The following is a 14,497-nucleotide window of genomic DNA, read 5'->3' on the forward strand; positions in this document are numbered from 1 at the left end:
CAGGTCGGGCATTGTTTTCTTTATCGGAGAAGACTGAGGCAAAGAAGGCATTGAGGAGTTCAGCCCTTTCTGTGTCCCCTGTTTGCATTTCACCATCTTCTCCTCTGAGTGACCCCACTGTTTCTTTGTTCTTCCTTTTGCTACGGACATACCCATAGAAGCCTTTTTTGTTGCTTTTAACCCCTCTAGCAAGCCTGAGTTCATTCTGTGCTTTAGCTTTTCTGACTTTGTGTCTACACGTGCTGGCTATTTGTTTGAATTCCTCTTTGGTGGTTTCCCCCCTTTTCCATTTTTTGTACACATCCTTTTTTAATCTTAACTCAGTTAAAAGTTCTTTAGATAGCCACCCTGGCTTCTTTAGGCACCTTCCATGTTTCCGTCTCATTTATATTGCCTGAAATTGTGCTTTTACTATCTCCCTCTTAACAAACTCCCAGCCATCATGAACTCCCTTTCCTTTTAGCATTACTGTCCTTGGGATCTCACCCAGCACTTCCCTAAGTTTTATGAAGTCGGCTTTCTTAAAGTCAAGAAATTGAGTCCTAGTATGCTTGGCTGCTCCTTTCCGCTGTATAGTAAACTTCAGAAGAGCATGATCACTCGCACCTAATGATCCTTCCACTTCTACCCCACTAACCAGGTCATCAACATTGGTTGGGACCAGATCTAAAATGGCTGTTCCTCTTGTTGCTTCTCCCACTTTCTGGACAATGAAGTTGTCTGCAAGGCCAGTGAGGAATCTGTTTGACCTTATGCTCTTGGCTGAGTTTGACATCCAACAAATATCCGGGTAATTGAAGTCCCCCATTACTACTATCTCCCTTTTGCATGCTTGGCCATCTGTTGCAGGAAGGCATCATCTATGGCCTCTGTTTGGCTTGGCGATCTATAGTAAACTCCCACAATGAGGTCTCTGTTATTCTTCTCTCCCTTAATTTTGACCAAAATGCTCTCACTTTGGCTTTGAGGTTCTAAATCTTGGATCTCTTCACAGGTATACACATCCCTGACATATAACACCACTCCTCCTCCTTTCTTGTCTGGTCTGTTTCTCTGAAATAGATTGTATCCCTCCATTATTACATTCCAATCGTGGGACTTATCCCACCAGGTTTCAGTGATGCCTATTATGTCATATTTAGTTTGCTGTACCAAGAGTTCAAGCTCATCTTGTTTATTTCCCATTCTTTGCGCATTAGTGTACAGACATTGAAGTCCATTAATCATTCCCCCGTGTCTCTTATTTAAGGATTTTTTCCTCCCACCACTAGGTCTGCGTGCTGTTTGCTCCATTTGGTCTATGACATTTGGATGATCACCTTCATCAATTGATAGACTCCTACCTTCAGGAGCACTGTCTCCCTCCCCCACATTAGTCAGTTTAAAGCTCTCCTGATGAGGTTTCTGAGATTTTTGGCAAAAACATTTCTCCCAACCGTTGTGAGGTGCAGCCCATCGCTTGCCAGAAGTCCATCTTCAAGAAACTGCAGTCCATGATCTAAGAATCCAAACCGTTCCTGTTCACACCATTTGCGAAGCCAGCTGTTCACTTCCACTATTTTTCCCTCTTCTCCCTGGGCCACGTCGTTCAACTGGGAGGACAGATGAGATGACAATTTGTGCATTTAGTTGCTTCAATTTCCTGCCGAGAGCCTCGTAGTCTCTTTTGATCTTCTGGAGGCTACTGCTTGCAGTGTCATTGGTTCCCACATGAACCAAGAGGAAGGGGTATTTGTCAGTGGGTTTTATGATTCCTTGCAGTCGTTCAGTTACATCTTGGATCTTAGCCCCGGGGAGACAGGACACCTCCCAAGACATCTTGTCAGGCCCACAGATCACTGCTTCTGTCCCCCTCAGTAGGGAATCCCCTATCACCACTACACGCCTCCTCTTAGGTTTGGTCGGGGTTCTTCCGTGAGCTGTCCATTCCAAGGTCACCTGCACATTCCCTGAGGACTGACTTTGCTGCTCCTCTTCATATACCTGATCGACTGTAATGAGGGAGAGATCCTCAAATGGAGTTTGTTCTTCGTCTTCCATGCTAGGGGAGGGGACTTCAAAGCGATTGTGTATTTCTAAACAATCAGAGCGAACCCTGGGCCTCCTACTTCTTTGAGTCACGTTTCTCCATATATCTGGCACCTGTGTTGGTGAACTAGCCTCCTTCTCAGGGGTGTCCCCTGTCTCCTCCTTGGTGGAGACGGTGTTCTTTGTTGCTTCCAAGAAGAGCTCCAGCTGTCTAATTCTTTGGAGCATAGCTACATGTTCCTCCAGTTGCTGGACTTTGTCTTCTAAGAGGGCAGTCAACATACAATTGCTGCAGGTAAAGCTGCCTGCAACCTTTGGCAAGATGGCAAACATTGCGCAGGAACCGCAGGCGACTGCAGCTGTTCCCTCACCCTCCATCTTGAAAACGTGTCGTTGGGGCTGGCTACAGTGGTCCTCCATCTTAAAAAGTGTGAAGACAGGACAAATAACCCACCCAAAAAAACCTAGGTCTCCCCCAACAAACATTTGAGACTAGCTCCCCTAAATCTAAAAGATGGATCAAACTCAACAGAAACCCTGCCCCCTCTGACCTTTGCACAGGGAGAGCAGCCAATCAGCCACAAGAAAAACACACACACACACACACACACACACACACACACACACACACACGAAAACCCTTTAGTCTAATGCAATAGTCTAATGCAAGAAATAAAAGATGGGTTTTCTGGCACCTTAAAGGGGTGAAAAATAGCCTTTGCCAACCTAGTGTCCTCTAGATGTTCTGGAATGCAACTCCCATCATCACCAGCCTGTATGGCCTTGTGTTGCTGAGGCTGATGGGAGTTGGAGTCCAAAAGATTCAGAAGGCCTCAGGTTGGGGAAGATTGGGCTGGATGATACACTCCAGCAGCAGAGATGTCAGGGGAACCTGGACTTTTTGCTCTGCATTCAGCTCCCGCCTGTCCCTTGCCTAAGGGTCATGGAGGAAGAGGGACATCTCTCCCAAAGCTGCCAGCGGGACTAGATGATGCAGCTTTTCATTGCCAATGTACCCAAGTGTGCCCTAGAATCTGGGATAGGGCAAAAGAGTTCCTATGAACAACTCCAGCATCTCCTTTGCCCTGGTTCCAGGTGGATGGATGGCCTGGAGGAGGACAAGCAGAAGACAGATATCCATTACAGGTCCCTGACAGGAGAAGGCAACTTCAACTGGCGCTTTGTGTTTACCTTGGAGTACCTGCCCATGGAGCAGGTCTGCGTTCTCACCAAGAAGGTAGGTGGAAACTGAAACAGAGCATTGCTCCAATTTAGAAAAAGGGAAGTGGCCTTGGCTTCCTCAAAGCTTACTTTACCCCACAGGAGCGCCCTCAACCACGTGGACTGCCAGAACTGGCTCCTTTACAATTGACATAGCATGCCTGCTCTGCACTTGCAAGGAATCAATCTCTTAATGTGTGGCAGCACCTGTTCTTTGGAACTCTCTGCAGGCACCTTTGCTGCTCTCTTGTTGATGCCTGCTTTAAAAAATCCTTTGGGCGTAGGCCACGCCTAGACAGATATGAAAATTTATAGTATGTAGTTTTCTTCTCCCATTTTAACATTTTAATATTTCTATTTGTTTTTAAAATCAGTTTATTTTATTGGTGTTTTCTTGTGAATATTTTATATTCATTTATGCAAACTGCTTTGATTATTACTACCGTATTTTTCACTCTATAGGACGCACTTTTTCCCCTCCAAAAATGAAGGGGAAATGTGTGTGCATCCTATGGAGTGAATGCAGGCTCCTTGGCTTCGTGGCGATGCGCCTGTCCTGTGAAGGAGAGGCGCTGCGCAGAGAGAGAGAGAGAGAGCAGGCGCAGCGCCCCTTGAGCAACGCGCCTATCAAGCAAAGCCAGAGGAGGAACAGAAGGGTCTCCTGTTCCTCCTCCCCCTTCGCAGCGACGCGCCTGTCCAGCGAAGCCAGAGGAGGAACAGAAGGGTCTCCTTCTGTTCCTTCTCCAGCTTCGCTGAAGGGTGCTGCGCCTTTTCCCTCTCTGCGCGGCACCTCTCCTGTGAAGGAGAGGCGCTGCGCAGAGAGAGAGAGAAGGCGCAGCGCCCCTTGAGCGGCGCGCCTGCCATGCGAAGCCGGAGGAGGAACAGAAGGGTCTCCTTCTGTTCCTTCTCCAGCTTCGCTGAAGGGGCGCTGCGCCCTCTCCCTCTCTGCACAGCGCCTCTCCTGTGAAGGAGAGGCGCTGCGCAGAGAGAGAGAGAAGGCGCAGCGCCCCTTGAACGACGCGCCTGCCATGCGAAGCCGGAGGAGGAACAGAAGGGTCTCCTTCTGTTCCTTCTCCAGCTTCACTGAAGGGTGCTGCACCTTCTCCCTCTCTGCGCAGCACCTTTCCTGTGAAGGAGGGGCGCTGCACAGAGAGAGAGAAGGCGCAGTGCCCCTTCAGCGACGCGTCTGTCCTGGCTTCTGCTTTAACCCTGCACAGCCTCTTTGGGCAGGGGAGCCTTCATCCCGCTGCCCTGAAGAGGCTTGGCGCGGTTACCCCAGAAGCCAGAACAGCCACACGGTATCCCAGAAGCCAGATCCCTCTTGCTGTTCTGGCTTCTGGGGTTCAGAATAATATTTTCTTGTTTTCCGCCTCCCAAAACTAGGTGCGCTCTATGGTCCGGTGCGCCCTATGGAGCGAAAAATACGGTATTTGTTTTGACTAAGTAGTACATAGATTTTGTTAAACTTGAATGAATGAATGAATGAAGGAGGGTTGTGTATGGACAACCAGCAAAGCCTTCCTATCCTCCATCTGGCAAATCCAACTCAAGAGATTATATTATATTATTATTTCTTGAATTTATATACTGCCCTATACCTGGAGGTCTCAGGGTGGCTCACAGAAAACCTCTCTCTGCATATCATCTGCTGGAGGATAATCAGAGGCACACTGACAGGCACACGGCTCTCTGTGGTGCACACATCATTTTAATGGATACTCTCATTCATATTCTGGCACACTTAGTCCACGTAAATTTAATAGCACTTATAGTTCTCAGATGCAGGGCACTTCCAGGCTGCTGCTATTTTCTAGTGGGTTTCAGTCATGTAGCAGCAATCACAGCTGATTAGGAGGTCCCATGCAACAAATAAGTAAATAAAACCACTTCCCCCAAAAGATCAGACTTTTTGCAATAAAGGAAGTGACAGGAAAATGCCCTGGAAAGTGTGGGACAATAACATTGGCTTTCATGTGACATATTCTAACCCCCCCCCCCAAAAAAAAAACACCACAGACTGATTTTTAAGGAATTTGGCCCTTGAATTGAAAAAGGCTCCTAAACCCTGATCTGTGGCAAGAGCTCTCTGGGTTCCCTGGCAGACAGGGGATCTTTCCCATTAGCTGCTGCTGAGAATCTGGAGCTGCCTCATGAAACACAGGGGCTCTGTCTCTGGGGATGCTCCAGTCCCACAAAGCACTTTATATGGAAAGATCCTCCTCCTCCTTCTCCTCCTACTTCTCCTTCTTCTCCTCCTTCTCCTTCTTCGGCGATCCCTGGTAGCTGAGTAGGATTGTCTTCCATGAACACGGTTTTAACAATGAGTCTGTAAGTGACTGTGGGGGCCAATTCTGGATCCACACGTCCTTCCACAGTGGGGTCATAGGTGGTTAATCTCCACAGCTGTGAAATCCCCAGATCAACTCCAGCAACAATTTAACAAGCTCCCTCTAGAGGAGACAGTTTCTATTTGTATCCATCTTTTGAAAGCAGGTCCAACAAAAGAAAATTACTTTCATTTTTCAAATATTTTGTTTCTTTTGAATGCAAAAGGCAACATTGGAATCAATTTGTTTCTCTTTTTTAACTATCTGTCAAAAGACGTTCCATTCACAGTCAATGAACTTCCCCAAAAATTTCTGTCTCTGACACCCCGTTCCCAGGTTTGAGACGGTGGAAATTTATCTTTCTTTACTCTCTCTCCTGCAGGCTTGAACAATCTAAAATCCCCCCCCCCTTCTCCTACTTCCAAGAGGGGTTTTGGTGGTTATAACTGAAGGAAATTTAGTCCTTTATATACGACTTTCCGGACTTTAGCTTGTAAAATTTTTGCTTCAGTCTATTTACAAAAGTGGAAGGCAGACTTCCTGTTTAGAACCTTCCCACTTCAGTGCCAAATTAAAATGTTTCGTAATCCAATTTTCCGTTCTACTCACGGGTACTTGTTTAGAGTCCAATTGTCCACAGGAAAAAGTCAGCGCTCTCCTGCAACGGCTGTGCAGCTTCACTCCGTAAAAGTAGCAGTTGATTCAAAACACCGCGCCGCTCACCCCACGTCGTTTCGGATCCCCGAAAAAGAGTTTCCCTGCGAGTAGGGGAGGCGCTCTTGGTGTCAGCTGAATCCCACATTCCCAGGCTTCATCCACCTGGGATTTTTAAGGGGTCTCCACCTTTGCCGCGGTGGCAAGACCCGATTTTCACGGAGTGGGTTCCTCTCAGTCAGAGGAACTCCGCCATTGCCGATGGCGCTAACCCGGAAGTCTCCCCATAGATGGTCTTTGTGGCTTTAAAGAAACTCTGTGTATCATGAGTGTCGGCTAAGTGCTGGATCTCCTGAGCTTTTTTTTTAAAAAAAAATCCGCGAGGTGTTTTGTAGTTCTCTGGTTCTTCTTTGAACCTCAGCCTTAGCGTTAGCATAGGTTTTTTCTTAGTAGCACAGTTTCTATCTCTTTGCCAGATTTGAAAGGCCTTCCTTTTCTTGTCAAACATGCGTTCAATCTCACTGTCATTCTCATCAAACCAATCTTGGTGTTTCAGTTTGGTATCCGATAGTTTGTTCACAGGCGGCATTAATGGATGTTTTTAGCTTGGTCCAGTGTTCCTCAATGTTATCAGGGAATTCTGAAAGCAGATGGTCCTTAAGAGTTGTCTGGAAGCAGTCCCACTTAATGGGATCTTGAAGGGCTTGAGTGTTCATTTTGCGCCTTGGCTTCCTTCCTTGAAGCCTGCATTGAGGTATAATCTTAATAGCCATCGTGGAGCGTATTAGCCAGTGATCTGTCCAGCAGTCACCGGCGCTCGTCATAGCTCTGCTAAGGAGCACATCATGGCGATCTTCAGCACGGACAATAACATAGTCTAAGAGGTGCCAGTGGTTTGACCAAGGATGCCTCCAAGATGTTTTAAATTTGTTGTTGTTGTTGAACGAGTGTGTTGGTAATAACAACATTGTGCGCTGCACATATCATCAAAAGTAAAATTCCATTCTGGTTGCTGTTGCCAATTCCTTCTTTCCCAATAGTCCCAGGCCACAGATCGAAATCTGGCAGCAGCAGCAGCAGCAGCGGCGGCGGCATGGGCCTTAGGTAATTTTTCACAATGCACATTTCCCCCTTGTTGCTTCATCTTGAAACAATTCCCTCCCCATTTCATCAGTTTACTTTAATACTGTTGTTGTTGTTTATTTGGCTTGTCACTTGTGAATTTTTAGTCATCCCAGCCCAACACACAGCGGTCATTTTTGTTGCAAGCAAACTAAAAACTTGCTTCATCACCAGGAATATGATCCATGTCCCTGGTCAGCTTAATGATGGTTCATCTAAATTTCTGTGAAAATAGTCAGGGGGCCCAATGTGCTTCCTCCAGTGAATAGCCCTGGAGCAACTGGCCGGCTTATCTAGCTAATAAACTTGAAAATAATACTCCAAGTTGGTGCTGCCACCTAGTGTCAAGTGTTTTACCACACTCCTTTCTCTGGAAAGCAGTTTCATGCTGTTAATTATAGAATCATAGAATTGTAGAGTTGGGAGGGACATTGAGGGCCATCTAGTCCAACCCTCTGCAATGCAGGAATCTCAACGAGATTATACATGACAGGTGGTCATCCACCTTGGCTTAAACACCTCTAAGGAAGGAGAGTCCTCCACCTCCCAAGGGAGACAGTTCCACGGTCAAACAGCTCTTACTGTCAGAAAGTGTTTCCTGATGCTTAGTCAAGATCTCCTTTCTTGTCACTTGAAGCCATTGGTTTGAGACCTACCCTCCAGAGTCAGAGAAAACAAGCCTGTTCCCCCTTCCATGTGACAGCCCTTTAGATAGATGGCTATCATATCTCCTTTCACTCTCTTCTTTACCAGGCTATGCATGCCCAGTTCCCTCAACCGTTCCTCATAAGGCTTGCTTTCCAACCCCTGGTTGTCTTGCTTGCCCTCCTCTGTGCTCCTGCCCCACAGCCTCGGCGCCAGCTCCCCGGTGTGGTGGAGCTGGTCCTGACTTGAGCAGGTCTGCCTTGACGCCTGTCCTGCGTCTCCCATTTCAACAGCCCTTCTTCTACCCTGTTTGCAGCAACATTTCTGGAGCCTTGACGAGACCATGCAGAAAGTGCCCCCCAAGCTCATCATCCAGATCTGGGACAATGACAAGTTCTCAGCTGACGACTTTATAGGTAAAAAGAATCCTGAACCTGGGGGGCAAGACAAGGCTTTTCACCCCATGTCCTATTTCAGGGTGGGGAAGCTTCTTCACCCTGAGGACCGCTTTCCCTTCTGGACAGCCTCCCAGGGGCCACATGCAAGTGGCAGGCAGGGCCAGAGCCAACTGTGGACAAAGCCATAGCTTTGGATTTTGCCTTGTACAGTCGGCGAGGTTCCCTGTGCACATGCACACATGCACACTATCCTCCACCCAGAGATGCAAGAAGCATTAACAAAGAAACTAGTTGCATTCTAGTCAGGTATCATGGACTGGTTGGACGCAGTGGGAGGAGCCATCTGAGGGAACCTCCAAGGGAAGAAGGCTCAGAGCCCAGGGAGGGGTGGTGGGACAGCGATGGGTGGTCAGAGGGAGATGAGGGAGACGACTGGGAGGAGCAGGTGTCGGAAGCTGGAGAGGTAAGAGGGCTTAGTGAGCTGGAGGGAGTCTATGGCAGACAGAAGTCCAGAATCAGAGGCAAGAGCTGCAGCAGGGGAGGAGGGAGGCCAAGAGGCAGAGAAGTCAGGTTGCTGAAGAAGCAAAGGGGTCTCTCCCTACTGCTGAGATAAGCTCTTCTCCCGCCTGGTCTCCCAGAAGCAGAAGATGCATGAAAAGGGTGGAGGAGAGGTTGGTTGGTTGGTTGGCTGCATGCAGGCAGAGTCTCTAAATGCTTGAGAAAAACCTTGGAGAGGAGGGTACTCAGTTGGGGGGGAGGTACGGGTGGACTTTCAGTCTTGGCAACTGAACTATGGGGCAAGACCTACCAGGGACGGGCTGCTGTCCTCATTAGGCTTGATACGCCACCAAGTCTGTGCAGATCATGTTCTTCCAAATAAAAAGTTAGCTTCAACTTGCACAGTGTGATTTATTGTTGGTTTGCTCCTGACACCAGGCAAAAACACTCATGGAGGGTGCAGGGTGTGGCCTGGGGAGTGTGGCTGTGGCCAGGATGCGGCCTGAAGAGAGTCCAGATGGAGGGCTGCATTTCCCCCCAGGCCTGAGGTTCCCCTGCCACCAAACATGCCATCTGTCCCTGTCCTCCACAAAGCATGGAGACTGAGCACCCGGTTCCACTTGCAGGAATCCTGGAACTGAACCTGAACAGCATGCCTCAACCCGCCAAGCGCCCCCGCGACTGCACCGTGAAGATGCTGCTGGAGGACACCGGTGCCACCACCTCCACCTCTTTTTTCCATCGCCGCAAACGGAAACCTGTCTCCCTGTTCAAGCAGAGGGAAATGAGGGGGTGGTGGCCCTGCATCGTCTTTGAGAAAGACAAGCCTCGCGTCTCGGTCCGTAAGGCATCATAGGCCAGATCTACCACACCTCTGCATGTTGGGACTTGGGTCTGGGGGCTAAGAATAGCAAATAGAACAGAGGGGAGGGGAGGAGTTCACTTCATGACCTCCTAAGCCAGCCTTTCAGAAGTTTTGGTCTGTGAAAAACAGCCATGGGGCTGGTGGGCGGAGCCTCTGGAGGGCTCTCAGCTCTGCCTGTCTTGTTCTGGGCCTTTTCTAACCCTTCCCAGCTCTGCCGTAGCAAAAGGTTTTCCAAATGTACCATGTGTCCCATTCTCCACATTTCCTTCCCTCTAAGTATTCAAGGCTGGGCATGCCTTGAACAGGACTAACAGGAGATGCCAAATTAAGAATGGTGGCACTACAGACACACCGCTCTATGCAATTGCTGGAAGAGAAGATACCCCAATGAACAGAAGAACCACACCCATATATTGAAAAATATGCATACATTGGGTATTCAGTTGAGGAGTTACACTAATGTAATGACTTTCAGCTATGCAATTTAACACCCCCATTCCCTGCCCTCCCCACCACCACCTAAATCTGATCCACAGGTTTCTCCAGTCAGTTGGGAGTGGGGAGAAAGTAGAAGTTACACTTGGCAATTTTGAGTCGTTGCTCTTTTCTGTTGAATACCACCCTGGAAACCCCTCTGCCCATCCTCTCTCGTTCTCTTAGGGCAAGGTGGAAATGTCCTTGGAGCTGCTGACAGAAAAGGAGGCTGAAGAGCGGCCAGCTGGGAAAGGAAGAGAGGAGCCCAACATGAACCCAGTTCTGAAGCCACCAGAGTAAGACTGCAGCGCCTGGGTGCCCCCTGCTGCATGAACTACTGGGGAGGTAGAAATGGGGAAGGGGGTGTCATTGTGTCAAGAAGGAAGCCTTTGCCAATCTAGTACCTTGCAGGTGTTTGGGGCTGTAGCTCCCATCAGCCCTGTGCTTGGCTGGGTCTGATGAGAACTGCAGTCCAAAACATCTGGAGAGCACCAGGTTGGCAAAGGCTGTGGCAGAGCATGTTTCCAAAGATTTGGTGGCTGGGAGGCTTCTGTATGAGAGCTACACCAATTAAGCCACATGCACCCAGTTTGGCTAGCCTGCTCTGAGCACTGTGCCCTCTGGCACTCTCCCTGCCCATGCCTGCCTGGCATCTGTGTGGGCCCTGAGGACCTTTCCTAGCTGTACTGGTACCGCTCTAAGCAGCACTGGGCACCTAGGTGCAGCCACCCTTTGAATTTCCCACAAGAGCGATGTTAAGATGTTCTGGATACTGCTTGGTATCCCGTTTTTATATGCAAACATAGAAACTGCATGGTATAGTTTGTATATGTTTGCATTGTTTTTACACATGTAAATGTTTATAATTGTTTTGTGTCTTTGACTTTAAAATTGTTGTTTTATTCAAGCTGGCACCCCTGCTGGGGGCACCCCCTGCCTGAAACCCTAGAGAGCTGCTGCCAGTCGGCGTCGAACAGTTGCAGGGAACCTTTGGCCTTCCAGGTGTTGCTGAAGTACAACTCCCACACCCCAGGCAAATGTGGCTAATGGGCAGGTATTATGGGAGTTGTAGTTAAGCAACATCTGGAGGCCCAGAGGTCCTGATGTATACCATATCGAACTAGGTGGGCCAACAGTCTAACTCAGTGTACATCAGCTCCCCATGTTCTTAAGCCAGGGAAGATGGAGACAGCTGCTGTAGGCAACATCTGCTTAACTTTTCTTGCCCCTTCCTTCTCCCCGTGACCAGGAGGCCGGAGACCTCTTTCCTGTGGTTTACAGCCCCACTGAAGAGCATCCACTTCGTTGTGTGGCAGAAGAGCAAATGGAAGCTCTTAATTTTCCTTTGCTGTGTGCTGGTGATTCTGCTGTTCGCGGCCTTCATCTACGCAGCTCCTGTGAGTCTGCTCAGGAAGAACAAAGGGGATCAGGCAGCTTGGGCTCAGCCACATACCTTGCTAGATCTTGCCCAGCTCTGCCCCACTAGGTGCAGCATCAATCCAGGCTAGACTGTCTGGGAGTGGGGTTGCTGTAGTTCACCAGGCTTCATTCATCCTCAGTGGGAAATCTCTCTGCCTTAGAGCAGGACTACAGGGCCTGCATCTCATGTTTGGGCTTAGAGATTTAGGGCTGCTGTTGGGCTTAGTGTACTAGCACCAACAACATTCTCCCTGACCAAGCTGGCTGAGGTAGTCTTGAGCAGTGTGCTGATGGAATCCCAGATGATAATTCTGGGTGACACCAACTTTCACGCCAATGCTGCCGTTGGGTCATTGGTTCAGGATTCCATGGCAACCATGGTGCAGTCTCAGGTCATCTTCAACCCAATGCACAAAGGACCTACCCTTGACTTGGTCTTTGCTCCAAAAGGGATGAAAAGTGATCTGGAAATGGGTATGTCATTCCATCATTATGGTTGGACCACGTCCTGATGAAGGTTGGACTCATAGCAGCTATCCCTCTCTGCAATTAAGGTGTTCCACCCTCTGAGAGCTACGAAATCTGGTGGATTCCTGAATGCTCTGGGGCACTTTCTGGTGGACAGAGCAGGTGAATACTCCCGGTATTCTACGGAGTTGTGTGCAATGAAACAGGCTAGATGACTGCTATAGTGCTGGTGGTATAGATCTTGTTCCAAGGGCTAGCAAGCAGTGATTAAAGTGCATAATCACACCTCCCATGTGGTATCAAGGGCATGGACTCCACTGTGTCCTCAAGTAATTGTCCAGGAAAGCTTCTCCAGCTTGTCTGAAACCTGGTCTCATCTGCCGGTAGAAATGGGCCTCTGGAGGCAATGAAAGCCCGTTGTGGTCCATTGTTCTGAGAATACAGTTTTGCTTAATGCTGCAACATTTCCCGAGAGGAATTTGGGACATCAGCCTCCCCCCCCCATCCTGCCACCACCACTTGCCCCCCTCCCACCTTACCTTGGCCATCTGTCCCTCTCCCCACACTGCCAACTGCGGCCTGTGGCTGCAGGCAAAGGCCATGGGGTGGTAGAAACAGAGGCTACAGCATGCCAGAAGCACATCATCAGCATGCTTCTGGAAAAGATAGTGGCCTGGGCCACAGGCAGAAGCCATAATACTGTGCCCAAATGGGACAAATGGGATTACTTTCAGAAGCCAAGGTGGCTTCTGTAAATCCATGATATCCCAGTAAAATTTGGACAGTTGGGTGGGATGCTATTACCTGTTTTTCCCCCTTCAGGGCTACCTGGCAATGAAGATAATCAATCCGATGGGAGGGAGACGCTCCATAATATACCAAATGCCTCCGAAGAAGAAGGAAACTCTTGAGAGGCCACCTGAAGAAGCTCCTGAAACATTGCCTCCAGTTGCTGAGAGACCACTCCCAGCTCCCAATAAGTTGCCACCCACTCCCCAAAATCTACTCACAACTCCTGAGGAAACATTCACTACTCTCAAACCTCCCACTACCAAGAAACCACCTAAAGCTCCCAAGAAACCACCCAAAACTCCCAAGAAACCAGCTCCAAAGAAGCCACCCAAAACTCCCAAGAAACCAGCTCCAGCTCCCAAGAAACCATCCAAAGCTCCCAAGAAACCACCCAAAACTCCCAAGGAATCACCTCCAGTTCCCAAAAAACCAACTCCAGCTCCCAAGAAACCATCCAAAGCTCCCAAGAAACCACCCAAAACTCCCAAGGAATCACCTCCAGTTCCCAAAAAACCAACTCCAGCTCCCAAGAAACCATCCAAAGCTCCCAAGAAACCACCCAAAACTCCCAAGGAATCACCTCCAGTTCCCAAAAAATCAACTCCAGCTCCCAAGAAACCACCCAAAGCTCCCAAGAAACCACCCAAAGCTCCCAAGAAATCACCCAAGGCTCCCAAGAAACTACCCAAAACTCCCAAGAAACCACCCAAAACTCCCAAGAAATCACCTAAAGCTCCCAAAAAATCACCTCCAGCTCCCACGAAACCACCCAAAGCTCCCAAGAAGCAACCATCCACTCCCAAGAAGCCACCACTGATTCGCAAAAGGAGGCGCACCTGGTAGTTAGCTGCAGTGGAAGCAAATTATGTCTCCAAATGCTGTTGCTTATAATGTCTTGCACCAGAGGACCACTCTGTTCATGCTCCATCTTGCCTCCAGATATCTGGCAAAAATGGAGCATAGCTGCTTCTAAATCATAAGCCTACATCAGACAATCCTCACCTAATCTTTGCCTTCCTACAATTATGAAGGCCTTCTGATCCCAACCACAAATTTACAGCAGAATCACTGAATAAAACTAGCTTGGGGTGGGGAAGCAGGGGTTAAAGCACCACTGTAGAAACAGACTATCCAAACAGACTTATGCTCAATTCCCGCCCATCCATCACCATATATTTTAGCATATTTCACTCTCACAGACTATAATATTCCCATAAAAAAAATAAAAGTTAAGCCCTAAGTCTCGCTGCTTCTAGAAGTGGGATTGTTGGTATTTGCTGAGCAATCCTGTGGGGTGTGCAACTGGCTTGGGCGGGGCTGCACTCCCCCTAAAGGGTCAGGCAAGCAGCTTGCGGTGGGGGGGGGTCATTGGCTTGGCACTCTTTGGGGTGGAGCAACATCTTCAGCCATGTCTTGCTAACAACATTTGTGGCCTTACTAAAGAGAAGGCATGCCTTGCCTCAGTGATACAGGATGGGGTTAGATTACTGCAATGAGCATCACATGGAGTAACCCTTGAAGACAGTTCAGAAACTTTATTTGGTGGCATATGTGGGAGCTAAAATGCTTGGATCACACGGGACCTG

The 14,497-nt window shown here is 48.7% G+C and overlaps 1 protein-coding gene across 1 annotated transcript in view; it reads left to right on the forward strand.

Moving 5' to 3' along the window:
* The window catches only part of FER1L5 (fer-1 like family member 5), a 150,262-nt gene extending 136,111 nt beyond the window's left edge, over positions 1-14,151 (forward strand). Inside the window, exons 53-58 of the mRNA XM_081200890.1 lie at positions 3,124-3,265; positions 8,314-8,413; positions 9,520-9,731; positions 10,419-10,528; positions 11,482-11,629; positions 12,942-14,151. Coding sequence (XP_081057016.1) covers positions 3,124-3,265; positions 8,314-8,413; positions 9,520-9,731; positions 10,419-10,528; positions 11,482-11,629; positions 12,942-13,754 — 1,525 coding nt within the window. The 3' untranslated portion in view covers positions 13,755-14,151. The remainder of the gene's footprint in view (positions 1-3,123; positions 3,266-8,313; positions 8,414-9,519; positions 9,732-10,418; positions 10,529-11,481; positions 11,630-12,941) is intronic.
* The last annotated feature ends 346 nt before the right edge of the window (positions 14,152-14,497 follow it).

Source organism: Podarcis bocagei (genome assembly GCF_964188305.1).
Source record: "Podarcis bocagei genome assembly, chromosome: 7".
NCBI lineage: Eukaryota > Metazoa > Chordata > Lepidosauria > Squamata > Lacertidae > Podarcis > Podarcis bocagei.